This window comes from Silurus aristotelis (genome assembly GCF_946808225.1).
Source record: "Silurus aristotelis genome assembly, chromosome: 15".
NCBI classification, from domain to species: Eukaryota; Metazoa; Chordata; class Actinopteri; order Siluriformes; family Siluridae; genus Silurus; species Silurus aristotelis.
In genome coordinates, this window is record NC_139588.1 from 24,835,980 (window position 1) to 24,862,601 (window position 26,622).

General features: G+C 37.6%; 3 protein-coding genes and 2 long non-coding RNA genes across 7 annotated transcripts in view; 3 read left to right on the plus strand and 2 right to left on the minus strand.

Moving 5' to 3' along the window:
* Positions 1–24,659, plus strand: part of LOC310737999 — a 174,074-nt gene extending 149,415 nt beyond the window's left edge. The window contains exons 2-3 of the long non-coding RNA XR_014536943.1: positions 21,188–21,301; positions 24,523–24,659. This is a non-coding gene — a long non-coding RNA (uncharacterized lncRNA). The remainder of the gene's footprint in view (positions 1–21,187; positions 21,302–24,522) is intronic.
* Positions 5,312–7,140, plus strand: LOC310737929 (alpha-1-antitrypsin homolog). Its single transcript, XM_083562703.1, has 4 exons — positions 5,312–6,027; positions 6,122–6,389; positions 6,483–6,630; positions 6,774–7,140. Exons 1-4 carry the CDS (start codon positions 5,352–5,354, stop codon positions 6,960–6,962), a joined length of 1,281 nt encoding a protein of 426 aa, XP_083418829.1. The 5' UTR covers positions 5,312–5,351; the 3' UTR covers positions 6,963–7,140.
* On the minus strand, positions 17,815–20,123 carry LOC310737928 (alpha-1-antitrypsin homolog). Its single transcript, XM_083562702.1, has 5 exons — positions 19,984–20,123; positions 18,898–19,581; positions 18,546–18,816; positions 18,322–18,469; positions 17,815–18,242 (listed from the first exon to the last, which is right to left on the minus strand). Exons 2-5 carry the CDS (start codon positions 19,571–19,573, stop codon positions 18,051–18,053), a joined length of 1,287 nt encoding a protein of 428 aa, XP_083418828.1. The 5' UTR covers positions 19,574–19,581; positions 19,984–20,123; the 3' UTR covers positions 17,815–18,050.
* LOC310737995 lies at positions 23,307–25,793 on the minus strand. 3 transcript variants are annotated; one of them, XR_014536940.1, is made up of 3 exons: positions 24,552–24,685; positions 23,878–24,266; positions 23,307–23,750 (listed from the first exon to the last, which is right to left on the minus strand). It is a non-coding gene; the product is annotated as an uncharacterized lncRNA (long non-coding RNA). The 3 variants fall into 3 exon arrangements; XR_014536939.1 differs by lacking the exon at positions 24,552–24,685 and adding an exon at positions 25,434–25,793 and having other exon boundaries at positions 23,307–24,266; XR_014536941.1 differs by having other exon boundaries at positions 23,307–24,266.
* A 7-nt stretch (positions 25,794–25,800) lies between these two features.
* The window catches only part of glrx5 (glutaredoxin 5 homolog), a 4,646-nt gene continuing 3,824 nt past the window's right edge, over positions 25,801–26,622 (plus strand). Inside the window, exon 1 of the mRNA XM_083562798.1 lies at positions 25,801–26,152. Within this exon, the coding sequence (XP_083418924.1) occupies positions 25,894–26,152 (259 nt within the window). The 5' untranslated portion in view covers positions 25,801–25,893. The remainder of the gene's footprint in view (positions 26,153–26,622) is intronic.

Sequence of the window (26,622 nt, forward strand, 5' to 3'; positions counted from 1 at the left end):
GACTCAGAGAAAGATGATGAATTCACAGATCAACAGAAACCTCAACAGAGTTCATGAATGAGATACAAACCTCCCTGAACCCCCATAACACTGTGTGTGTGTGTGTGTGTGTGTGTGTGTGTGTGTGTGTGTGTGTGTGTGTGTGTGTGTGTGTGTGTGTGTGAAATGTGTGAAACTGTTAAACAGAGGTAATAAACAGCGCTAATCAGTCAGTGATGGTGTATGAGAAACAGACTCCTGTAACCCCACAGCGCCCTCTACTGACCACTGTGTCAAACACAAATACTTACAAAAAGTATTTGTTCTTTTTTACTTTAACACTGGGGGCGCTGTTTTACTGTAATGAGACTATTTCTCTCTCTCTCTCTCTCTCTCTCTCTCTCTCTCTCTCTCTCTCTCTCTCTAAATAAATAAATAAATAAATAAATAAATAAATAAATAAATAAATGAACACTATAGTCTAATTTTATTTTAAAAATAAAACACGAGTATTAGAATATTTTATATAAAATGCATATTTACACTTTTACACTACACAATATTTAAAACATGTTATTTTAAAAGAGAATAAAATGATAATATAATAAATTGGACTGATGTTAAAATGTAGATGATGTAATATCTGAAGCTTTGACCTGTAGAGATCAGACGTCTGATCCGTTCCTGCACATATCACTTCAGCAAATCTTTATTTTCTGGTTTATTTGTGATGTGTCACTGTACAGGGTTTAAAGGTCACGAGTGAATCATCAGAGCATGGGCTGGGAAAGGGTTGATGTTTAAATGTGGGTCTGAGACCCCCGAGCATGAGGAACACAATCATCCCACTCACATTAGTCACTGATGATTAATAGCACAGGTACTCAAACCAGTAAGAGTTCTCCTAAACCAGCTCGGAGATGTCCAGAACCTCCATGGATTGAACTTGTGTGTCCAGCATGTTCCACAGACACTCAATCAGATTGAGATCTGAGGAATCTTGAGTCAACACCATGACCTTTTCATGTTCCTCAAGGCTGAACATCGTGCTGCAGTGTGAATTTACCCACCTGTAACAGAACACTGTTATTAGGGAACACTGTTACCATGGAGAGGTGTAACTGCAGGAGGTCTGGAACGCTGTTTAGGTTGGTGGTTGGTAAAATCACATTAACCTTCACAGACCACAGTTTCCCAGCAGAACATCACCCAGAGAATCACATTGATTCCCAAAATGCATCCTGCTACCAGAATGTCATCACATACATGGAGTCAACAAAACTCTCCAGATGTTCCAGGTGCTTTCTTTAATGTTGTAGTAAATCTTCTTCTCTTTCTACAATGACCATGATGCAGATCGTTCTGCAGGATAAGGAGACACAGAAGAAGCCGAGAAGAACATGATCAATTCCAATTTATTTATTTACAACATTATTTATTTACTACATTATAGCTGATGTACATTTAGTAACTATTTCATTATTTGAAATCTATTAATAGCATTTAAAATATAAATATATAAATATAACTATAATAATAGTAAGGAATATTCCTATCAGGACCATAAGGTCTGTTTTTAACTCAGCCTGAGGAAGAAAATTCCATGCGACTGCATCAGACGTCTGATTAAATTGTGTGTCGAACTTTGTGGAAGAGTTTGGCAGGAGAAGTGAGGGGTCTGTACTTGTGGCCGGAGCGAGTGTGATAGGAGTGTGTAGAACAATATGAAATGACGGACATCGATGTCTGGTGATTAAAGAAGGCGTTATTTCTGTAAACATGGTGGATCTGAGAACAAATATTTACGTTGCCGCTTCAAATCCTGACTCATCAGATCCACAGCTCGACTCAAACACGACCTTTTACTCGCAACCTTCACCTGAGTTAATGTTTAAACCATCTGCAGCGCTCAGGTCCTGCTCTATAAAACCTCCACCTTAAACACTACACTGTGAGGAGACACTCAGCGTGAGTAGTGTTCTTATTATCTACATCCCATTATAAAACATTATAGAGCATTATAGAGCATTATAGTGCATTATAGAGCATTATAGAGCATTTTAGAGCATTATAGTGCATTATAGAGCATTATAGTGCATTATAGAGCATTATATAATATTATAGAGCGTTATAGAGCATTATAGAGCATTATATAATATTATAGAGCGTTATAGAGCATTATAGTGCATTTTAGAGCATTATAGAGCATTATAGTGCATTATAGAGCATTATAGTGCATTATAGAGCATTATAGAGCATTATATAATATTATAGAGCATTATAGAGCATTATAGTGCATTTTAGAGCATTATAGAGCATTATAGTGCATTATAGAGCATTATATAATATTATAGAGCGTTATAGAGCATTATAGTGCATTTTAGAGCATTATAGAGCATTATAGTGCATTATAGAGCATTATAGTGCATTATAGAGCATTATAGAGCATTATATAATATTATAGAGCGTTATAGAGCATTATAGTGCATTTTAGAGCATTATAGAGCAATATAGTGCATTATAGAGCATTATATAATATTATAGAGCATTATAGAGCATTATATAATATTATAGAGCGTTATAGTGCATTATACAGCATTATAGAGCATTATATAATATTATAGAGCGTTATAGTGCATTATACAGCATTATAGAGCATTATATAATATTATAGAGCGTTAGAGAACATTACAGAACAGTATAGGGCATTAGGGAATCTGGATTAGTTTTAATAAATATTTTGATAATTGAATATTTAATACTAGAAATTTCTTGCAAAGTCACGTCACGTCACTGCTCCACTGTGGAGTTAAATTCAGTTATTTATTCTCTATTGTTTTTATTGTTGCTGTTTGAATAGAATTGAAATCTATTCTGTAACATTGATGCACAAATATACAGAACATTTCAGCATTAATAATTACATGTAGTTAATTTGTATATATTTACTTTTATTATATAAATATATATATGTATATATGAATATAATTGAAGAATATAATTAATATTTAATTTTATTTCTTTTTTTATAAATCGTATAAACTCAAACTTTTTTGAATGAAATATCAGATTATTATAATCGTGTCTGATCTAAATGATCTCGCTGTTGACCAGTGTTCTGAGTAAAAACAAATAAAACATTAGTGTATTTAGTGAACAGAGTGTAAATGCAATAATGTTGCTGTAAATGACGTGTAGAAACGGCTTTGTGATGATACACAGAACTTCCTGAACCTTTCACACGCCAGTGTCTGAAATGAACTTTAAACTTTTTTTTATCTAGAAATTCATTTAATCAAATTCCCAGGTTTTAAATTTCCAGGATATTACTATAAAAACAAACAAACAAAAAAACGGCATGCTAATGTTAGCATTGTGTGTTTGGTTAGTTTCCAGACTCTTTAGATTTTTTTACTTTAAAATGATGTAATAATAATAATAATAATAATAATAATAATAATAATAATAATAATAATAATAATAATAATAATATGTTAATGGGTAGAAATACACACACATTCTCTTGATCTTCTCTGTAAATTGTTGAGTTTAGTTCAGTATGGTTGGATGAGAGATTAGATCAGTGGACATTGTTACAGACAGAAATACATTAGATTTGCTTCCCCATCCTCCTGCTTCAGCTTCTTCTACTTCACCTGTATGTCTGGTGCTGCAGCTTCAGAGGAACATTTTCAGAGCAAGATCAGGGATAATAAGGAAGCAGTGTTGATTTGTAGTCCATGGTGCACAGTAGACTATATATTGTGGAAGACTTGGCCCGTGCTCGTGCTCATGCTCGTGCTCTCGCCTTGTTCACAACATGGGGCAGAAATGCTTTATTGCTCAGTGAGCGATGCCTTGATAGAATCCTGCGTTCTTGGGTTTATGTGCAGTGGTGTTGGTGTACAGCAGACTGGTGCTTTAACCACTGAGAACTTCTCCTAAAGATGCAGAATGCTTTTCACCTTCCAGCTTTGAGGAATCCACAGTGATCTAGATTTGGTATAAAGCAGTTCAGCATTTGAACCCATAGAAGATGCAGATTATAATATGGATTTTTGTAAAGTTCAGTTTGTTGAATGTGAAATGGTGAATGGAGATCAGATCGGTCATGCTGTAGCCATGCCAAAGCTTCATAGATATGAGTAAATCCATCATCCGGTGGTGGTGAGAACGTCACGTGACCAGTCCTGTATCCAGCTGAATCTCGTTTCCTTCCACAGCGTTTAGCCGGAGCGACTTTCCCTCGTTCTCGTCCAGTGGGTCAGAAACGTGCAATTCATTTGAGCTACACTGAAGATCAATAATAAGTTTGTGTAATATATTAAATGTGGTTGTTTGGGTGATGGGTGAAGATGTAGACAGCATAGAGACAGCATGGAGAACTTCTGAAAGCTTGTAGGAATGGAGAGACGGGATGTTATACAGATGGGAGGTGGAATTGCAGTGGTTAAAACATTGGTCTCTGGGTCAGAAGATCACAAGTTCAAATCCCAGCACCACCAAGCTGCCACTGGGCCCTTGATCAAGGCCCTTAACCATCAACTGCTTGTTTGTAAGTCACTCTGGATAATGGTGTCTCTGAAATGCTGTAAAGTTTTTACTTGTACTGAAGTGAACGCAGATCTGGGAGCAGGGAGTATAAATGCCTTAAGCTACAGTAGGTGGGCACTGGTCTGTTTCCCCTTACAGCCGAGTGAAAGTGCTCTATATCTGATGTGGATCAGTACAGCGAGAGAGGCAGTGCAGCAATGTGATGTTATGCGAGACCTTGAGAAGATTGAAAACACATCGCACAGCTGGATTCTGGATTATTTTCAGGGGAACAGGAACAGTTACAGTCCAAACTGTCAAGGACAATAATAACAAACTCATGGACGGCCTTCTGAGGTTGTAAAACAAAAACCAGCATGACAGAGATTAGGCTGTCCTGAGGTTGTGTATATTGATGGATGAGGAGAGCTTTGGGGTGCTCAGGAAGATGCATCTCACTGGGTGCAGCTCAGGGTTGCTGAGATTTAGTTTTAGATGAGAGTCTGAGGCAGGAAAGGACAGGAGGTGATGTGTGTCAGCAGCATAGCAGGGTTACAAACAAACCATGTCAGGATTTGACCTTGAGAAAAAGGCTAATTAATGGCCAGCTGGTGGGAGAATTGAGGAGCAGATTGTGAAGAGTCTTCTTTTAAATGCCATTTGACAAGCACTACCTGTACCACGAGAGAGCTTTGAGACACTGTCTGTTGTGAAAAGCGCTATAGAAAAGTAAATAAACTAGAACTTCACTATTTCCACAGAAAATCTAGTAGGCATCTGATTAGGTGTATTACTGAACTTGTACAATCGCTCTTTTATATCACGCCCCAGCTGGTACAATGTGGAGAAAGATCCAATGCTGTTTGACCTTTGCCCTCCTGCTGATGGTGGCCTCGGCTGACCACCATGAGGGCCACGATAATGCAGAACATTCCGCAGATCACCATAATCACCTCCACCATGGCCAGAATGAACCCCATCCCAGCCACAAGGAAAACGATCATCACAGCCACAAAATCTCAGCTCAAAATGCAGACTTCGCCTTTGCGCTGTACAACAAATTAAACAGTCATGATGACACCAAAGGCAAGAACATCTTCTTCTCTCCACTGAGCATCTCCATGGCTCTGTCCATGCTGTCTCTGGGTGCTAAAGGCAAGACCCACTCACAGATCTTCAGCACTCTGGGCTACAGTTCCCTCACCGAGGATCAGGTCAATGAAGCCTATGAGCACCTGATGCACATGCTGGACCACAGCCAGGAGGCCATGCTCCTGGAGACAGGAGGCGGTCTGGCTGTCCGAGAAGGGTTCAAACCAGTCGACAAGTTTCTGAAGGATCTTCAGCACTTCTATCATACAGAGGCCTTTGCTGTGGACTTTTCCAAACCTAAAGTTGCTGTTGAAGAGGTCAACAAGTTTATCGCCAAGAAGACCAAGGACACCATCACTGACATGGTCGAGAGCCTGGAACCTGAAACCATCATGGTGATCATCAACTACATCTATTTCAAAGGTAGAACCAGCATCCTAATAATATTTATTAACTGTATTCTGGTTTTGTTTGAGAATTGGATAATGTTGTTGACTGCTTTGATCTGCTCTCGAAGGTAAATGGGAGAAGCCTTTTCTAGCAGAGGGAACCCACAAATGCAACTTCCATGTGGACGAGAAAACAAAGGTCTCTGTGGACATGATGAAGGCAAAGGATGAACAATACAGTGTCTATATCTCCAAAAACTTCACCCTTGTCAATTTGCCCTACCATGGCAATGCTTCCATGGTGGTCATTCTTCCCAGTGAGGGAAAAATGGAAGAAGTGGAGAAACACATTAACAAAGATGATCTCAGGGACTGGATACAGAAAGCCCACTCGAGGTACTGCAGCCTCAAACATCACACCAAAGCTTGTTGTTTTTTGGTGTCTTCTGATTGCTAAAATACATCTGTGAAATCTCTCCTGTTTTTCAGGTCTGTGGAACTTTATATGCCCAAGTTCTCCATCTCTGCTTCTGCCTCTCTCGGGGACACTCTGCAGGAAATGGGGATTGTTGAAGCCTTCACAGACAAGGCAAACTTCACCGGGATGAGTGAGGATGTAGAACTGAAAGTTTCTAAAGTATGTTGAGAAATCACCTCTATCAATTTAACCTTTAATCTCAGTATTAACTATTTAATAAATATTATAAAACCAACAGCATGGAAACCCTGACAACTTCTGATTGATCAGATGTCTCATTTTTGTGTTTGATATCTTTACAGGTTCTCCATAAGGCGATCCTCAAAGTGGATGAGAAAGGCACTGAAGCAGCTGGTAGCACCACTGTAGAGATTGTACAGAGGGCTATGCCTGTACCTATAAAAATAAACAGACCCTTCCTGGTCTTCATTGTGGAAGAAGCTGTCAAGAGCATCCTCTTCATGGGCAAGATCGTCAACCCTGCTGAATAAAAACAGCTGGATCGCATTGTGTCTAAACCACAGTGTAATAAACTAACCTCGTTGGGAAATGTGTTTGGATCTTGTTGTTTCTGATCTCTGGGGGAATGTTCTGTAAGTTTAGAACGGAATTGGTAGTTTGTTCAAAATGAAAACGAGCAACGTCTAAATAAAAAAGCACCGAAAAACAGATGTTGTGGACCATTCTTGGTGCAATCATCATGGATTCCTGTTGCACTGTGAGGAACTGAGTGTTAGCAATATAACAAAATTAGGGTTTATGTTTGATGGAATGCTGAAGAACAGAGACCCATAGCCAGTTAAAATCAGTGCAGTTAGAACCATCACAAGAGAAACTCAGACAAAATAGTGAGTCAGGTACTTTTATTTTCTTTCTTTTATAAGTGGAAATTTGAATTCACCAAGTGATAAAAACCAAATCGACACAACACAAAAATTACACAAAAATACATTCAAATCCTGATTTGGAGGCAGTTATGAGAACTGAGGCACAAAGTTGAACTGATACACACTGATCCTCATCTGTGCAACATCTGGATTGAGATTGTGTTAAACATTTAGCTTTACTCTAATACTCAGAGCTTTACGGTAGAAAGATCATTTACATCCATCAGCACTCGCCTCCTTCACCCCTGAGACAAGTTTTATTCTTTTTGACTCTCAGAGAAAAGAACGCTTTTTTTGTTAAATAAATAAAAAAAAAGAGCATGGATAAAAACAAAATATAGAATATTTTATAAAAAAAATATTATAAAAATTCTTTATATTTATTTTATGATTTTATGATGTTCATGTAAAGGTATAAAAGTTCACCTGACAGTAAAAGGAAAATGTATGAAACTGCAAATCTATAAAAATTAAGAACTGTAAACACCTTCAAAACATATTTTTTATGTTTTATGTTTGTTATGATGCAGAAATCAGGGTCCTGCCCCATGTCTCTATCACTCAGGTTCAGAAAACACCAAGCAGCAGTTTCTAATTAACTACAACACCAAAGTATTTAGAGATAAAACTGCACAAGTACAGTGGCGTTTGTCCTGAAGCTTATTGGTAGTTTGGTATTGACCCAATTACATACTGGTCCAAAATAATACAGTACCAATCCGTACTCATGCAGTTCTGTTCTACCCTGTAGATTCCGTCTGATCCCATTCATTCAATTCAGTTCAGTTCATGTTTATTTGTATTGATCTTTTAATAATGAACATGGTCTCAGAGCAGCTTTACACAGATAATGTGGAGATAAAAATTACGATGTTGTTTATAAGTGTAAGTTTGTCTCTGATGAACAAGTTGGTGGAGACTGTGGTGAAGGAAAAACTCCCTAAGATGCAGAAGGAAGAAACCTTGAGAGGAACCAGACTCAAGAGGGAACCTCATCCTCATCTGGGTGCCACTGAAAGTCCATTTATTACAGATAATAATAATAATAATAATAATAATAATAATAATAATAATAATAATAATAATAATAATAATAATTATATAATAATAATGTGTTTATACACTATTATCTCAGGTACTCTGTATGTATATAAAATCTTATATATTGTACTTTTACTGCAGAAACCCACACTAAGGTTCTGCTCACACACACATTCAATTGCTTCTGGCCACAGAAAAGGACAGATTTTGGAGTCTGAAAATCTGCTCTAGAAATCTATTAAAGATTTTGTGTGAACTGGAAGTGAAGCAGTGTAACTCAGACCTCCACACTGTTCACTGTGTGTTTGCTTTTAATGCAAAGGTGTTTATCACCTCTGCTGATTAGAAGATTTCATTTATCTGCGATTTGTTTTCTTCCTTTTTTATATATTTTTTTTTAAGAGGTTTGCAGGAGACAGAACATGAGCCAGCCTGGGATTTTGGAAAGACTTGAGGAACCTAGTAACTGCTTGTAGATTCCATTCTGAGAACGTCGTGACTGAAAAAATGGGAAGATCTGGTGGAATTTAAAGCTACAAACCTTATTGTTTGCACATGTTTATGCAGAAAATGCTTTCAAAAACTTTTTGTCCTTTTAGATCGAACCTCAAAGTAAGAATGAAGATTAGCATTCCAATGAAATGGACCAGAGTAAATACAGAATTCAAAAATGAAAGACCTGCTGCAAGAGAATCTCTCAAAACAGTCATGATGGATGAAGGCAAAACTCCAGAAAAAGACCACTGATCTTGGAATTACAGAGTGACCTCTGCTGGTGGTGAGGGGTGAAGACAAGCAATGTCAGTATTGTTCATGCTAAATATAGTTTTCAACCTCTGAAACATTTACCCACATTTTTATATGATTTGATCTGACAGTTAAACTCTGCTCATGTCCTGCAGCAGTTAATGATCTGGATGCTTTTGGAGATTGGTTGATGCCTCTGATAATTTTCTATGAGCGATAGATCTTTTATTAAACCCCTGACTGAGCGATCTGAGCAACTCTGTAAGCATGGAAAGGAAACCGCAGACAAACTGTCACCTAATGGTGAGGAAAGTGGGTGCAGATGCAGATAATACTTGATGAATTGCACAAGTACAAAAGAAATTCAGAGAAAGACTTCTACAAATGATCCAGAACTTGTTTTCAACCTCCATACTATCTCCTAAATTACTCCACCGCTACATTAACTCCAGTGGCGTCCCACTGCTGCTCCATCACATTTTAAAACACTGATGCTCACCTACAAAGCTAGAAATGGAGCAGATCCCCATACACCTGAGCAGTTCTCTCACCTCACTCTGCACCATACTCACTCCAGTCCTCTACTAGGGCCTGCAGGCTGCGTCTACACTGATCCAGATACATTTAAAAATGGAATTATGTCTAAAAAGCTCCACGTCCACACTTTGGTTTTCAGTCGTTTCTCAAAAGTTGCTCATCCACACTGAAACGTCTGAGCACGCTCACATCTCTATATTACATATAAACAAAATGCATTCCAGTTCTTTGAATCGTCGTGGCAACCACTTAAAACGCATCATGTATAATAGCCTCCATTTTCAATATACACAGAAATACACGTTTTCAACATAAACCCTGATGTGGACGTGGACGTGGCCTCAGTGTATGGGGAAGACACGCTTACTGACTCTTCTCTGTTCAGGCACTGAGCTGGTGGAATGAACCGCCACTTGATGTGGGATCCTGGGAAACGTAGTCTCTGTACATAATTCAGTCCAGTGGATCAGGTTTAATAAATAAAAAGATCCTGGAAACAAAAGGATGGAGATGAGTGATGTTAAATCTTATCATCAGCAGTGGCAGCTCAAATATTCCAATCAGAAGTCCAACATCTTAAATGCTGGATTTCCACTTCCCAACCATTGGACTGTAACTTCTAACCTGGACCATCCATGAGCTTTAAAATCAATATAAGTTTGTTCTTATGCTTTTACATGCAGATTTCATGTAGCAGAAAACAGAAATGAGAACTTTACTAAAATAAGTGACCAGCAAACCTACAATCAGAAGAAGAAGAAGAACAGCAAAACACCAGAAGCAGTTCTCAGTATGTCCACGTTCTTGCTCCCACCTGTACATGTATAGAGATAAAGCTCGCAGATAACTCCAGGCTAATGCACATCATGGTGGACTACTGTGCGATTTTGCCCATGATTTGGTCTGAGACAAATTTTGAAAAGATTCCTATCATCCGAGGCTAAAATCTGTAGTTCACAGGTGTGTTTATCATCAGATGGCCGTTGTGATCATTTTTTTCTCTGATGTGAATTCTGGCAGTGTGAGAAGATTTCAGACTCTTTCCTGCAGTGTAACTTCTCCTACAAAGATCTTAAAACCCGAGAACCAGTAGGAGCACAGAACCTGATTAAACCACATGATCAAACCACCTCAGGGAAAATGTCTGAACAGTTCAGCAAGAAGAGAAACGTATTGAGTGATTTTGAATGATGTTTTTTTTATCGAGGTTTCATGAACGAAAGGAACAGTACAGATCATTTTTGTCTGCTGCTACCTTTAGCGAGAGAACGCGGGTCTGCACGTGTCATGGATTAAAGACGTAAAACTTTGGACGAGTCTTTTTCTGTCTGTGAGTTTGTGACTGTTGTACAGTCTGATATTATAATAACAGATCCTACAGCGTGCCATGGGGATGGAGTTCATACTAACTGACAAGCAGCAATCACAACGGACTCCCACAGTGTGAGCTCAGATATAAACTGCTTTAATAAAATGTGCTGATGTTGGCAATCAAGAAATCAAATACATGAATCTATAAATGAATTATATCAGGTCTCAGGTCTACTAGATGTTCAGAAACGACCCCTCGTGTGATCCGTTCGCTTGTTTTGGGCATTTCCTCACAATGATCTTTGCCTCTTTTTGTACTTTTCAAGCCATGTGTTTGCCTGAGTATCGTATCGCCCCCGCTATTGATTACTGAACTCCCTCATGACCTGTAGGATGAACAAACACACTTCTGTCCTGAGTCCAGAGTGAAACACAGATAGATACAACTTTATTATCATAGCGGAGTGCAGGTACACAGGACTGAAATTCAGCTTAGCAGCTAACAGAAGTGCAGATAGTAGCAATCGTGACAATAGCGGATAAATATATAAATATATAGCACATGTACAGCATGTTAATGTAAATTATATATATAAACATAAGTACAGTGAATAAATATAAATATATATAACAGTGAAGAGACGTGTAGACAGTGTTTATACAGTGTTTATACAGTGTTTTTATATTGTTTATACAGTGATTTATACAGTGTTTATACAGTGTTTTTATATTGTTTATACAGTGATTTATACAGTGTTTATACAGTGTTTATACAGTAATTTATATTGTGTTTTTATAGTGTTTATACAGTAATTTATACTGTGTGTTTATACAGTGTTTATACAGTGTTTATACAGTGTTTATACAGTGTTTTTATAGTGTTTATACAGTGATTTATACAGTGTTTATACAGTGTTTATACAGTAATTTATATTGTGTTTTTATAGTGTTTATACAGTAATTTATACTGTGTGTTTATACAGTGTTTATACAGTGTTTATACAGTGTTTTTATAGTGTTTATACAGTGATTTATACAGTGTTTATACAGTGTTTATACAGTAATTTATATTGTGTTTTTATAGTGTTTATACAGTAATTTATACTGTGTGTTTATAAAGTGTTTATACAGTGTTTATACAGTGTTTATACAGTGTTTTTATAGTGTTTATACAGTAATTTATACTGTGTGTTTATACAGTGTTTATACCATGTTTTTATAGTGTTTATACAGTAATTTATACTGTGTGTTTATACAGTGTTTATACAGTGTTTATACAGTGTTTATACAGTGTTTTTATAGTGTTTATACAGTGTTTATACAGTGTTTATACAGTGTTTATACAGTAATTTATATTGTGTTTTTATAGTGTTTATACAGTAATTTATACTGTGTGTTTATACAGTGTTTATACAGTGTTTATACAGTGTTTTTATAGTGTTTATACAGTGATTTATACAGTGTTTATACAGTAATTTATATTGTGTTTTTATAGTGTTTATACAGTAATTTATACTGTGTGTTTATACAGTGTTTATACAGTGTTTATACAGTGTTTTTATAGTGTTTATACAGTAATTTATACTGTGTGTTTATACAGTGTTTATACCATGTTTTTATAGTGTTTATACAGTGATTTATACAGTGTTTATACAGTGTTTATACAGTAATTTATATTGTGTTTTTATAGTGTTTATACAGTAATTTATACTGTGTGTTTATACAGTGTTTATACAGTGTTTATACAGTGTTTAAACCATGTTTTTATAGTGTTTATACAGTGTTTATACAGTGTTTATACAGTAATTTATACTGTGTGTTTATACAGTGTTTATACCATGTTTTTATAGTGTTTATACAGTAATTTATACTGTGTGTTTATACAGTGTTTATACAGTGTTTTTATAGTGTTTATACAGTGTTTATACAGTAATTTATACTGTGTGTTTATACAGTGTTTATACCATGTTTTTATAGTGTTTATACAGTGATTTATACAGTGTTTATACAGTAATTTATACTGTGTGTTTATATAGTGTTTATACCATGTTTTTATAGTGTTTATACAGTGTTTATACAGTGTTTATACAGTAATTTATATTGTGTTTTTATAGTGTTTATACAGTAATTTATACTGTGTGTTTATACAGTGTTTATACCATGTTTTTATAGTGTTTATACAGTGTTTTTTTACAGTAATTTATACTGTGTGTTTATACAGTGTTTATACCATGTTTTTATAGTGTTTATACAGTTATTTATACAGTGTTTATACAGTAATTTATACTGTGTGTTTATACAGTGTTTATACCATGTTTTTATAGTGTTTATACAGTGTTTTTATAGTGTTTATACAGTGTTTATACAGTAATTTATACTGTGTGTTTATACAGTGTTTATATAGTGTTTATACAGCAATTTATACTGTGTGTTTATACAGTGTTTATACAGTGTTTTATAGTGTTTATACAGTGTTTATACAGTAATTTATACTGTGTGTTTATACAGTGTTCATACCATGTTTTTATAGTGTTTATACAGTAATTTATACTGTGTGTTTATACAGTGTTTATACAGTGTTTTTATAGTGTTTATACAGTGTTTATACAGTAATTTATACTGTGTGTTTATACAGTGTTTATACAGTGTTTTTATAGTGTTTATACAGTAATTTATACTGTGTGTTTATATAGTGTTTATACCATGTTTTTATAGTGTTTATACAGTGTTTATACAGTGTTTATACAGTAATTTATATTGTGTTTTTATAGTGTTTATACAGTAATTTATACTGTGTGTTTATACAGTGTTTATACCATGTTTTTATAGTGTTTATACAGTGTTTATACAGTAATTTATACTGTGTGTTTATACAGTGTTTATACCATGTTTTTATAGTGTTTATACAGTGATTTATACAGTGTTTATACAGTAATTTATACTGTGTGTTTATACAGTGTTTATACCATGTTTTTATAGTGTTTATACATTGTTTTTATAGTGTTTATACAGTGTTTATACAGTAATTTATACTGTGTGTTTATACAGTGTTTATATAGTGTTTATACAGCAATTTATACTGTGTGTTTATACAGTGTTTATACAGTAATTTATACTGTGTGTTTACACAGTGTTTATACATTGTTTTTATAGTGTTTATACAGCAATTTATACTGTGTGTTTATACAGTGTTTATACAGTGTTTTTATAGTGTTTATACAGTAATTTATACTGTGTGTTTATACAGTGTTCATACCATGTTTTTATAGTGTTTATACAGTAATTTATACTGTGTGTTTATACAGTGTTTATACAGTGTTTTTATAGTGTTTATACAGTGTTTATACAGTAATTTATACTGTGTGTTTATACAGTGTTTATACCATGTTTTTATAGTGTTTATACAGTGATTTATACAGTGTTTATACAGTAATTTATACTGTGTGTTTATATAGTGTTTATACCATGTTTTTATAGTGTTTATACAGTGTTTATACAGTGTTTATACAGTAATTTATATTGTGTTTTTATAGTGTTTATACAGTAATTTATACTGTGTGTTTATACAGTGTTTATACCATGTTTTTATAGTGTTTATACAGTGTTTTTTTACAGTAATTTATACTGTGTGTTTATACAGTGTTTATACCATGTTTTTATAGTGTTTATACAGTTATTTATACAGTGTTTATACAGTAATTTATACTGTGTGTTTATACAGTGTTTATACCATGTTTTTATAGTGTTTATACAGTGTTTTTATAGTGTTTATACAGTGTTTATACAGTAATTTATACTGTGTGTTTATACAGTGTTTATATAGTGTTTATACAGCAATTTATACTGTGTGTTTATACAGTGTTTATACAGTGTTTTATAGTGTTTATACAGTGTTTATACAGTAATTTATACTGTGTGTTTATACAGTGTTCATACCATGTTTTTATAGTGTTTATACAGTAATTTATACTGTGTGTTTATACAGTGTTTATACAGTGTTTTTATAGTGTTTATACAGTGTTTATACAGTAATTTATACTGTGTGTTTATACAGTGTTTATACAGTGTTTTTATAGTGTTTATACAGTAATTTATACTGTGTGTTTATATAGTGTTTATACCATGTTTTTATAGTGTTTATACAGTGTTTATACAGTGTTTATACAGTAATTTATATTGTGTTTTTATAGTGTTTATACAGTAATTTATACTGTGTGTTTATACAGTGTTTATACCATGTTTTTATAGTGTTTATACAGTGTTTATACAGTAATTTATACTGTGTGTTTATACAGTGTTTATACCATGTTTTTATAGTGTTTATACAGTGATTTATACAGTGTTTATACAGTAATTTATACTGTGTGTTTATACAGTGTTTATACCATGTTTTTATAGTGTTTATACATTGTTTTTATAGTGTTTATACAGTGTTTATACAGTAATTTATACTGTGTGTTTATACAGTGTTTATATAGTGTTTATACAGCAATTTATACTGTGTGTTTATACAGTGTTTATACAGTAATTTATACTGTGTGTTTACACAGTGTTTATACATTGTTTTTATAGTGTTTATACAGCAATTTATACTGTGTGTTTATACAGTGTTTATACAGTGTTTTTATAGTGTTTATACAGTAATTTATACTGTGTGTTTATACAGTGTTCATACCATGTTTTTATAGTGTTTATACAGTAATTTATACTGTGTGTTTATACAGTGTTTATACAGTGTTTTTATAGTGTTTATACAGTGTTTATACAGTAATTTATACTGTGTGTTTATACAGTGTTTTTATAGTGTTTATACAGTGTTTATACAGTAATTTATACTGTGTGTTTATACAGTGTTTATACCATGTTTTTATAGTGTTTATACAGTAATTTATACTGTGTGTTTATACAGTGTTTATACAGTGTTTTTATAGTGTTTATACAGTGTTTATACAGTAATTTATACTGTGTGTTTATACAGTGTTTATACAGTGTTTTTATAGTGTTTATACAGTGTTTATACAGTAATTTATACTGTGTGTTTATACAGTGTTTATACCATGTTTTTATAGTGTTTATACAGTAATTTATACTGTGTGTTTATACAGTGTTTATACAGTGTTTTTATAGTGTTTATACAGTGTTTATACAGTAATTTATACTGTGTGTTTATACAGTGTTTATACCATGTTTTTTATAGTGTTTATACAGTGATTTATACAGTGTTTATACAGTAATTTATACTGTGTGTTTATACAGTGTTTATACAGTGTTTATATAGTGTTTATACAGTAATTTATATTGTTTATATGGTGTTGTGTAGAGTTCAGTAGTGTGAAGGTGATGGTAATGTTGAAGGTGATGGTAATGGTGGATGGAAAAAAGCCTTCCCTGAACCTGCTGGTTCTGGATGAAAGGAGGTTAAACAGTTTGTGACTGGGATGTAAAGAGTCCTTGATAATGTTGTGAGCTCTACACAGACATCCGCTGTGGTGAAGGTGTTCAATGGCAGGTAGTTGGGTGCCGGTGATGCATTGGGTGATTTTGACCAGCCTTTGCAGGGGTTTACGTTCACACACAGTGGAGCCTCCGTAACAAACAGTGATGGAGTTGGTCAGGATGCTCTCGATGATGCAGCAGTAAAAACCCGTTCAAATTCCTGGGGACAGATGAGCTTTCTTAAGACTCCTCAAGATGTACAGGTGTTGTTGTGCCTTCTTAACCAGAGCTGAAGTGTTGTGAAGTACAGAATATTCATAGCTTATGAAGTTCAAAAAATCCTGCTGATGTGCTTTTTCTTACATCACAGTAAATATATTTGGTTGTAGTGGAACTGCTGCATGATAAACATGGCGAGACTGATGATGGATTCTTGCATTGATCTTAACACGACATGCTTATTAATATAACTGTACACATCATTTACATAGTTAGAATGAAGGTTGAAGCTCAGTGATTGAAGCTCTGTGTTTCCTGATCTGAAGGTCTGTGGATCAAACCCAGGTATTGCCAAGCGGCCACTCTTGGGGCCCCTGAGCAAGGCCCTTAACCCTCTGTGCTCCAGGGGTGCTGTATTATGGCTGAGCCTGTGCTCTGACCCCAGCTTCCTATCATCACTGTGAGCAGTATAAAGCACCGTTCTTCATCCTATACCCAAATTACATTTACTGCACTCAGCAGATGCCCTTATTCATAGTGATCTACATTTATCTCACATAAACATCTGAGCAGGTGAGGGATCAGGGCTTTGATCATAATCCTCCCATCGTAACCACTGAGTTAGGATTTAAATTGTTCAGAAGGTGACCATAGCAGCTGGCAGCTTTGACAAGGCATAAACAGGAACCTGGTCTATCCCAAAACCTCCTCTGTCCAGGAGATCAGAAAACATCCATTTAAACCATTTGGTAGATTATTTATGCAACTAATTGCTCAAGAGTTTAGCCGCAGTGGTGCTCTGATTGGATCTCACCGCTTGGGTTTTACCCCTGAGCTACCACTTACCACCCCATTGGTTCCCAATGCCTTGAATACAGGGTTATACAGGGCTCCTGGTTCTGACCCATTTCATGATTATTACAGAAAACAGCAGCAGGAACAGTACAGTTCTGTTTATAATTCAGATTAAACATCATAAAGACATATATATTATATAAATATTTTTTTTAAAGAAACCAGTGTGTGTGCGGAGGAATTCCTATTTATTGAGAACTAGGTGAGATGTTTGATGTCATGGGTGATATCACACACCTCAGGAGGGTTTCTCTCGCTGGGTACAAATGCAAATAAAACCTTCCATTACAAAGTGAACCATCAGTCGCTGTGATTTGAGATTCGGTTTATTGGAATTCATACAGGCAAGTTTGAATAAATCTGTAATCAGGAACATCAGGATAAAAAAACTCATGTTCTTCTTCTCTTGTTGTTCGTACCACGAGGTTCACGGTGCACCTGAGAGCAGCTGTGGTGTATTTCTGCAGGTCCAATCCTGAAAAGAAACTGCTGTTTGCATCTGCTCTTCAACCATAATCAGGTTCTCCATTAGACAGGATCTGGGTGTTATTGCTCAGCAGGGTTGTTGATCTTGCCCATGAACAGTATGCTCTTAGTGCTGTCCTCCACAATGAAGACCAGGAAGGGTCTGTTGAGGTTCATGGAGTTTGGCAGGGACATAGGCAGGATTTCAATAGTGGTGGCGGCAGATGCTTCGGTTCCTTTCTCATCAACTTTGAGGACTGCCTGGTGGAGAACCTATGGAGGAATTTCAGAAAGTTCAAGCATAATCATCTCAAGAATTACTTAAAATGAACCTTCAGATTTCTCAACATACCTTAGAAGCCCTTAGTTTGGTCTCCTCACTCATCCCTGAAAAGTCTGCTTTGTCAGAGAATGCATCAACCATTCCCAGTTCCTTCAGAATTTCACCAAGGCAGGAGGAGGCAGAGATGGAGAACTTGGGCATGAAAAGATCCACAGAGCTGAAGAACAGAAATAATACATGAGAATGGTGGAATATTAAGATGTTTGAAGAAAGAAAATGTTTTGTGTTTTTACCTTCTGGTTAGTTTGTCATGCCAGGACTTGAGGACTTCCTTGGAGAGTTTCTTCTCCACCTCCTCCATTTTCCCCTCATTGGGCAGAACGATCATCATGGAGGTGTTGCCTTTGTAGGGCAGCATGATGACAGAGAAGAAGTTGTCCCAGTCATGGAAGAATTCATAACGTCCAGTTCTCTTCATCATGTCCACAGACACCTTGGTGTTCTCATCCACATGGAAGTCAGCTTTGTGTGTGTGTTCAACCTCAAACGGTTTCTCCCATTTACCTACGAGGATTCAAAGGAGGATGGTTTGGAATTTGAGCAGAAACTGAAGGAAGAAAATCAAAATTATTTGCTGGAAAATACCTCGGAAATAGATGTAGTTGATGAGCACCATGATGGTGTCTGCATCCAGGCTCTTGACCATGTCAGTGATGGTGTCCTTGGTCTTCTTTGCGATAAACTTGTTGACCTCTTCGACAGCAACTTCGGGTTTGGAAAAGTCAACAGTGAAGGCCTCTCCATTGTAGAAGTGCTGAAGATCCTTCAGAAACTTGTCAACTGGTTTGAACCCTTCTCTGACAGCCAGACCGCCTCCTGTCTCCAGGAGCATGGCCTCCTTGCTGTGGTCCAGCATGTGCATCAGGTGCTCATAGGCTTCATTGACCTGATCCTCGGTGAGGGAACTGTAGCCCAGAGTGCTGAAGATCTGTGAGTGGGTCTCACCTTTAGCACCCACAGCCAGCATGGACAGAGCCATGGAGATGCTCAGTGGAGAGAAGAAGATGTTCTTGCCTTTGGCGTCAGCTTGGCTGTTGAGTTTACTGTACAGAGTGAAGGCGAAGTCGGCGTTGTGGGATGAAAGTTTGTGGCAGGATTCATCAATTCCACTGTGACTCGGATGGGGTTCATCCTTGCCGTGGTGGAGATGGTGGTGATGATCTGAGGAATGTTTTTCATGGTCATGGCCCTCATGGTGGTCAGTCAAGACCACCATCAGCAGGAGGGCAAAGGTCAAACAGCACTGGATCTTTCTCCACATTGTACCAGCTAAACACAGACAGAGGGATGAAATGCAGTTTAGAGGATGAATGTTCTACTCTTCATTCTATCAGCTGAGAAATTTTAAAGTAATACTGCAGAGATTCCACAGGGTTCCTCTGAGATGCTGTTAAAGTTTAGAATGTCAGAGAACCTACAATAAACCTGTATAAACAGGACCAGAATCAGGATCTAGACCTGATTCTGAAATTCAGTCATCGTTTAGCACAATCACATGCAGTAGAAACACTGTGTGTCCAATAAACCCCCGAGCAATAGAATCTGATACGTATATGAACAATGTGCACACATGCATACACAGCCTAGGCTAACATTCCTGATGTTTCCTACAAGCCTTAATCCTGAAACCCATACACAAGATCAGATCTTCTTCTCCACTGCTCTACTCACCGCCCGTGTCCTGTCCAATAGGAGAGGCTCGGTGTGGATCTACTCCAGTTTATATCCTCACCATCAGCTCCACATCAGCCATTACACATTAACCAGCTCGCTAACATTGCATCATCTGTACAGCTGAGTCAGGAGATTTCATCTCATCCACAGAATGACCTGCTCTTCTCAATCTCCTCCTCCTCCTCCTCCTCCTCCTCCGTATCCACACATTACATACCATAATAATACTCTGAAAAGGAATATAAATGGGAATAATTTCCTCGTACTCTACTGCATACAGGCACAAGCTGAACCCTCACCACCTTCATCACACTTCATTTACTGCATGATATAAACCTGATATACATTTATATAAATATAGAAAAGACAGGATGGACAGAACTCACGTACATCAGTTCTGTATCAACTTAAAAATAAAAAAATACCATTTTAGAAAAAAAATTATTAACTTTATCAAAATGTATCAAAATACTTATTAAATTAAAAGAACTGACTCCTGACTGTACCTCATAGATGTTCTTTTTACATTCCAGACTAGATGAAGAATGTAGACCTTCTACTGATAACATTTATGGCATTTTTGGCAGATGCCCTTATCTGTGATAAGTCCCACCTTGAAGTTATGGGAAAGAGTAGTAAAAGCCAGGCTGAGAGAAGAGGTGGAGAAGGTGGAGGAGTTCAGGTACCTGGGGTCAACAGTGTAAAGTAATGGAGAGTGTGTTAGAGAAGTGAAGAAAAGAGTGCAGGCAGGGTGGAGTGGGTGGAGAAGAGTGATAGCAGGAGTGATTTGTGATAGAAGAGTATCTGTGAGAGTGAAAGGGAAAGTTTATAGGACTGTGGTGAGACCTGAGATGTTGTATGGATTAGAGACAGTGGCATTGAGTAAAAGACAGGAGGTGGAGCTGGAGGTAGCAGAGCTGAAGATGTTGAGATGTTCGTTGGGAGTGATGACAATGGACAGGATTAAAAATTAGTTTATTAGAGGGACAGCACATGTAGGACATTTTGGAAACAAGGTGAGGGAGGTGAGATTGAGATGGTTTGGACATGTGCAGAGGAGGGACATGGGGTATATCAGTAGGAGAATGCTGAGGATAGAGACACCAGGAAGGAGGAAAAGAGGACCAAGGAGGAGGTTTATGGATGTGGTGAGAGAAGACATGCAGGTAGTTTGTGTGAAAGAGGCAGATGTAGAGGACAGTAGTATGGAGACTGTGGAGACCCCTGACGTGAGCAGCTGAAAGAAGAAGAAGAAGAAGAAGAAGAAATGGACTGTACGATGATGACACCTGTTGAATCGTAGGCTTCTCTGCAGGTCAGTATGTTCATTTAGAAAGTCATCATCAGTGCTAGAAATAAACGAATAGAGCAAGCAGATGTGGAAATTGTGTTTTTTATGTGTACTAATATCAGAACAGAAAGTTGGAGGGAAGGAGAATATGGACTGGTATCATTGGTTGCAAGACCCTGAAAACAGCTGACTGTAACCTCAGGGAGATTGTGCTAAACATCATCACTCATACTGAAGCTAATCTGAACCTTTCCATCAGAGAACCCATATCCTCCTAAAGTTTACAGTTTAAATCTAATCCATAGTCTGGAAATCTGAACCTTGCAGCAGGTTTCTCTCTGTTTATTATATACTGTATTTATACACTTCTGGGAAGATGTTCCACTAGACTGTGTGGAGATACATTCAGCTACAAGGGTGTTAGTCAAGTCAGGTAGTGATGTAGGTGAGAAGGTGAGGAGGTTCCTGGGGTGCAGTCAGTGTTCACATTCACCCCAAAGGTGTTCAGTAGGGTTTATAGCTCTACAGCAGGAGATCTTCTACTCCAACCTATGGAAAGCAGATCTTCATGGAGCTGCTTTGTGCACAGGGGCATTGTCATGCTGGAACAAGTTTGGGTTTAGTAGTTCAAGTGAAGAAAAAAATGTTATGATCTTAAATCCAAAGATGTTCGATACAATTGTGTGCCTCCAACTTTGTGATTGAGGAAGAACCACATCTGGATGAAAAATTCAGCTGCATTGTGTAAGTGTGTGTAGCCGCTAAAGTGAGGAGTTTAGTATACACTCATGACTGATCCTCATGTGGATTTTAGAAAGCGATTGTTCTGCACGTTTGCACTCTCGCTGTTTTGCAGACATTTTGCACCAAGATTCAGGTAAAATTGTAAAACGTTCACGTCTCCGCAAACATCCAAACTCCACTCGGTATTTGTTTTCCTGTTGAAAGCTATCGATCTCTCCGACCCTGACCGACCGAGCGAACTCCAAACTGCAGAAAAGCTTTTTTTTTTCTGAGAAATCAGTGATGTTCTACTGAACCCCAGACTACAGTATCAGGGCAGACGTTTCTTTAATACGACTTTAATTATAATAAAATATTTAATTTTATAATAAATTGTAGCCTTTTTTTCTCCTGAAAGTTACTTGTTGACTATCTTCATATCTCCATCTCTTCCTGGACCACACAATAGTCTATAGAGCTGAAATAAGATTCTATATTGTTAAATAAATGTAATAAAACTTGAAATGTAATTCTGCATGTTGGAGTTGTTGATGTGACGGTGTGGAGTTTAGACTTATGGGGGCGTGTCTGCAGAGTCCTGATGATTCATCAACATGGATTTTTTTTTTTTATGCTTTGGATCAATGTGGAGTCAAAGTGCTGTTTCATGAACCTACAACAAAAACCTGCTGCTTGTTTTATTTATTTATTTATTTTTTAAATGAAGTCAGAGTTGAATCATGAGAATCTCCTGGACTTCACCTCCTCCGTGTGAAACACCCATAAAACCACCCCTTAGTGACTCAGAAATACAGCCACGTTTCTCTGGAACCTTCTTGCCACGTGATCGGGTTCTGACCGGATCGGATCTGGTTCTGAAGGAGGAGAATCACCTGGCAAAACTTCACAGCTGAGAACCTTAATGTAGCATAGTAGAGGGTCAGAATCAGAGCCTTTATTTAGAACCGGTTCTGGAACAGACCTATAGGCCACTTCTAGGGTCTTGACTCAGACATTCAGAAAGCAGAAGCTCTAAGTGTATTGCTGAGACAATGTCATCATGACACACTGAAGAATTCCACAAAGCAGTGTGTGTGTGTGTGTGGCTATAAACTGGCCTGCTACTTGCCCCTGACCTCTGAGGGGCAGAATCCAGGAGCACTTTTAGTTGTGGAACCCTGAAAAGGGTCAACACTAGAGAAGATGTCAAATTAAAATCATCCTGTAGACTGAAGACAGAGAGAGAACATATTGCTGTTTGTCCAATAGGGGGAGATACAGAAAAATAAACTTACTACTGACACAGTGCAATTTGGATTCTTTATTAGCATGAAACAGGATGTGACATCACCACGGCTCTCTTTCCAGCAGAAGAAACGCTGAACATAGAGGATCCAGTCTTAATCTTAATCAAAGCAGTGCAGAAAGAAAATACCCCATCATGCCCCGGTGTCGTGAGGAACCTTGATTACATCGTTACAGGGGCTCCTGTAGGGGGTGCAATTTAATAAGCTGCAAAAAAATGGTCAGTTTTGGAAGGTGATGTGTTGAAAACAGCAAAAATGGGCAAGTGTAAGGCCATGGTGTGAGAGTCTAGACGTCTGGGTCAGCACGTCTAAAGCAGCGGGTGTTTGGGGGTTTAGTACCTACAAGTGCTGCAAGGAAAAAAACTGAAACCAGTGACAGGGTCATGGATGCTGGAGGAGAGAAGACTGGTCTGTCTGGTCCAATCCAATGATTGATGCTGGTTCTGATAGAAAAGAGTCAGAACCCACAGAGTAGCACAGCTTGTTGAGTATGAGAACCATGAAGAAACACAAAGGTCTGATCTTTTCTTTTACATCATGTGGATGAGCAGGTGCATGGACATGGCTTACCTGGAAAGAGTTCTTACCGAGATACACAAGGAGAAGAAGGAAAGCTGATGCTCTAGGCTGTTACAGACCCCTTTATGGTAACATGTTCCCCAAGAGCAGTGTCCTCTAGAAGATTTCATCTTTCCAGAGAGGACTTCAAAACACCAACAGACTCCAGGAGCCTCGTTTCCTTTCAGATTTATTTTAGTCTGAACAAAGTGAAAACACATCCCATGACCAGGAACCATTCCTCTCATTGTTCTCCATTACAAAGAAGCAAAACAGTCACATCTTCCTTCCATCAGCTGCACCCACCCACACACACACACACACACACACACACACACACACACACGGTCTTCATGCTGTGTTCCATGATGTCTTTTCTGGAGAATTACACTCGATGTTCACTGCAGGAGGAAACACAAGCAGCGAGACACCAGGAGGTGAAACTATAAATCAGCAGCAGCTTCTCCATCAGTACCTGACACAAACACACACCATTCCATCCCACACAGATACACCTTCTAACACACTGTGTGTGTGTGTGTGTGTGTGTGTGTGTGTGTGTGTGTGTGTGTGTGTGTCAGTGCTTCAGTAACTGAGAGGAGATCTTGTCCTCCCAGGTAATATCTGACTGCAGTGTGTTTCTGTGCCTGTGTGTAGATGAGTGATGGTATGAGGAGATCCATCACCTCCGGGGAACACACAGGGTTCTGAGTGTCAGAAGAACATCGCACAGAAACTCCAGAACTCAGGAGCTCCGCCTTTTCATCTTCTCTTCTTCTGCGCAGACCTGCAGGGTCACAGCCACAGGGCAGGACCCGACAACACGCAGGACCTGCGAGGATACACCCCTCCCAGGATCAAACCCCCCCCCCCCCACACACACACACACACACATGCACACACCATAAATATTTACACACACACACACACACACACACACACACACACACACACACACACACACACACACACACACACCCCTCACCACACACACCCCTCACCACACACACACACACACACACACACACACACACACACACACACACACCCCTCACCACACACACACACACACACACACACACACACACCCCTCACCACACACACACACACACACACACACACACACACACACACCCCTCACCACACACACACACACACACACACACACACACACACACACACACACACCCCTCACCACACACACACACACACACACACACACACACACACACACACACACACACACTTAATATTTAATAATAATTGATTTGTTTTCTGTAATTATCTGATTTATGTTTTTCTGTTTATGGAAGTACAGTATGTTTGTTTTATTTAATTTTCTTTTACTAATTAAATATGATACATGCATAAAATTATTTATTAATTTAAAGATTAAATTAAATATAAATTCTGAGTAAAATCTAATAAACACAGTGCAGGTACACTGAGTGTTTATATAAAAATAACGCAGCACTGCAGCTGAAACTCCGAATATTTATATTTAAAAATTATATTAATATATAAAAAATATAAAATGTAAAAATAAAGCAGTAAATTAAAGTAAATACCTTTACAACTCCACATCATAGACGCGCTTATATTAGAGGTAAACTAACCCGGAAGAAACAGAAGCTGAACCGGAAGTGAAATTTTAATCTGTCCAATTTTATGTGTATTTTTTTATCAATGGGGTTAGTTTAGTTAAAATATGCTGACATTTGTACATTTACAACATTAAAAATTTTAAATAAATGTTAAATGCTATAAAAACTTAATAAATTCGGTAAAACGGGATATTAGCCTCGTGCTAATCGAGAAACAGGGCCGGTCTCGATATGATTGACTTTGCGGTCAGCTAATAAGAACTAAGCGCCGCGCTCGGCCAGCCAATCAGATGTGTTTTACGTGTTTAAGGGCGGAGCTTGATGGAGTCTGTGTATCCGGAGTCAGGAGAAGGAGAGGAAAAGATCCCACCCTGAAGATCCAGGTTCCGCTGAAGTTCTCCAGTTTACGCCGCGTGTAGGGAAGATGAACAGCGTCATGAACAGCATACTGAGACACACGGCGCGGGCTGCGGGCGCCCGCTGGATGTCCTCCTCGTCCTCAGAGGAAGTGCTGAAGAACCTGGAGCAGATCGTGAGGAAGGACAAGGTGGTGGTGTTCATGAAGGGAACTCCGGCGCAGCCCATGTGCGGTTTCAGCAATGCCGTAGTGCAGATCCTCAGGATGCATGGAGTGGAGAAATACTCCTCTTACAACGTGCTGGAGAACCAGGAGCTCAGACAAGGTCAACACACACACACACACACACACACACACACACACACACACACACACACAGACAGAGTCTATATGAGTATAAATACTGTACAAATCCATATGATGAACAGAAACACTGAGTGAAGAAAAAATCCATCATTACTTTAATAAATGAAGCTCCGTCAATCCAAACATCTCCTCAACAAGTCTAAAAGTGCACTCTCCACAATCTTCAGACGCTAGGATGAAACAGGCTTTGAAGACCTCAGGGAAGGATGAGCGAGAGCTACTTCTGCTGCAGAGGAGAACTTTATTACAATTCCCACAATCACAAAACCTGATTTACATAAGAGCTTCTCAGAGTTCAGGTCACAGATGATTTCAACATCTACTATAATGAGGAGACCATGTGAGTCAGACCTTCAGGGTCAAACTGTGGCAAAGGAAAAACAACAAAACAAAAGGAGCTTCATTTGAACAGGAAACCAGAAGGAATGA

Bases quoted from the DNA above. Each gene is read 5' to 3' on its own strand.
- LOC310737928 (XM_083562702.1), bottom strand. From the start codon at position 19,573: ATGTGGAGAAAGATCCAGTGCTGTTTGACCTTTGCCCTCCTGCTGATG. The intron at 18,817-18,897 runs GTATTTTCCAGC...GAATCCTCGTAG, and splicing joins CAACTACATCTATTTCCGAG to GTAAATGGGAGAAACCGTTT. The intron at 18,470-18,545 runs GTAAAAACACAA...TCTGTTCTTCAG, and splicing joins CATGACAAACTAACCAGAAG to CTCTGTGGATCTTTTCATGC.
- LOC310737929 (XM_083562703.1), top strand. From the start codon at position 5,352: ATGTGGAGAAAGATCCAATGCTGTTTGACCTTTGCCCTCCTGCTGATG. The intron at 6,028-6,121 runs GTAGAACCAGCA...CTGCTCTCGAAG, and splicing joins CAACTACATCTATTTCAAAG to GTAAATGGGAGAAGCCTTTT. The intron at 6,390-6,482 runs GTACTGCAGCCT...CCTGTTTTTCAG, and splicing joins ATACAGAAAGCCCACTCGAG to GTCTGTGGAACTTTATATGC.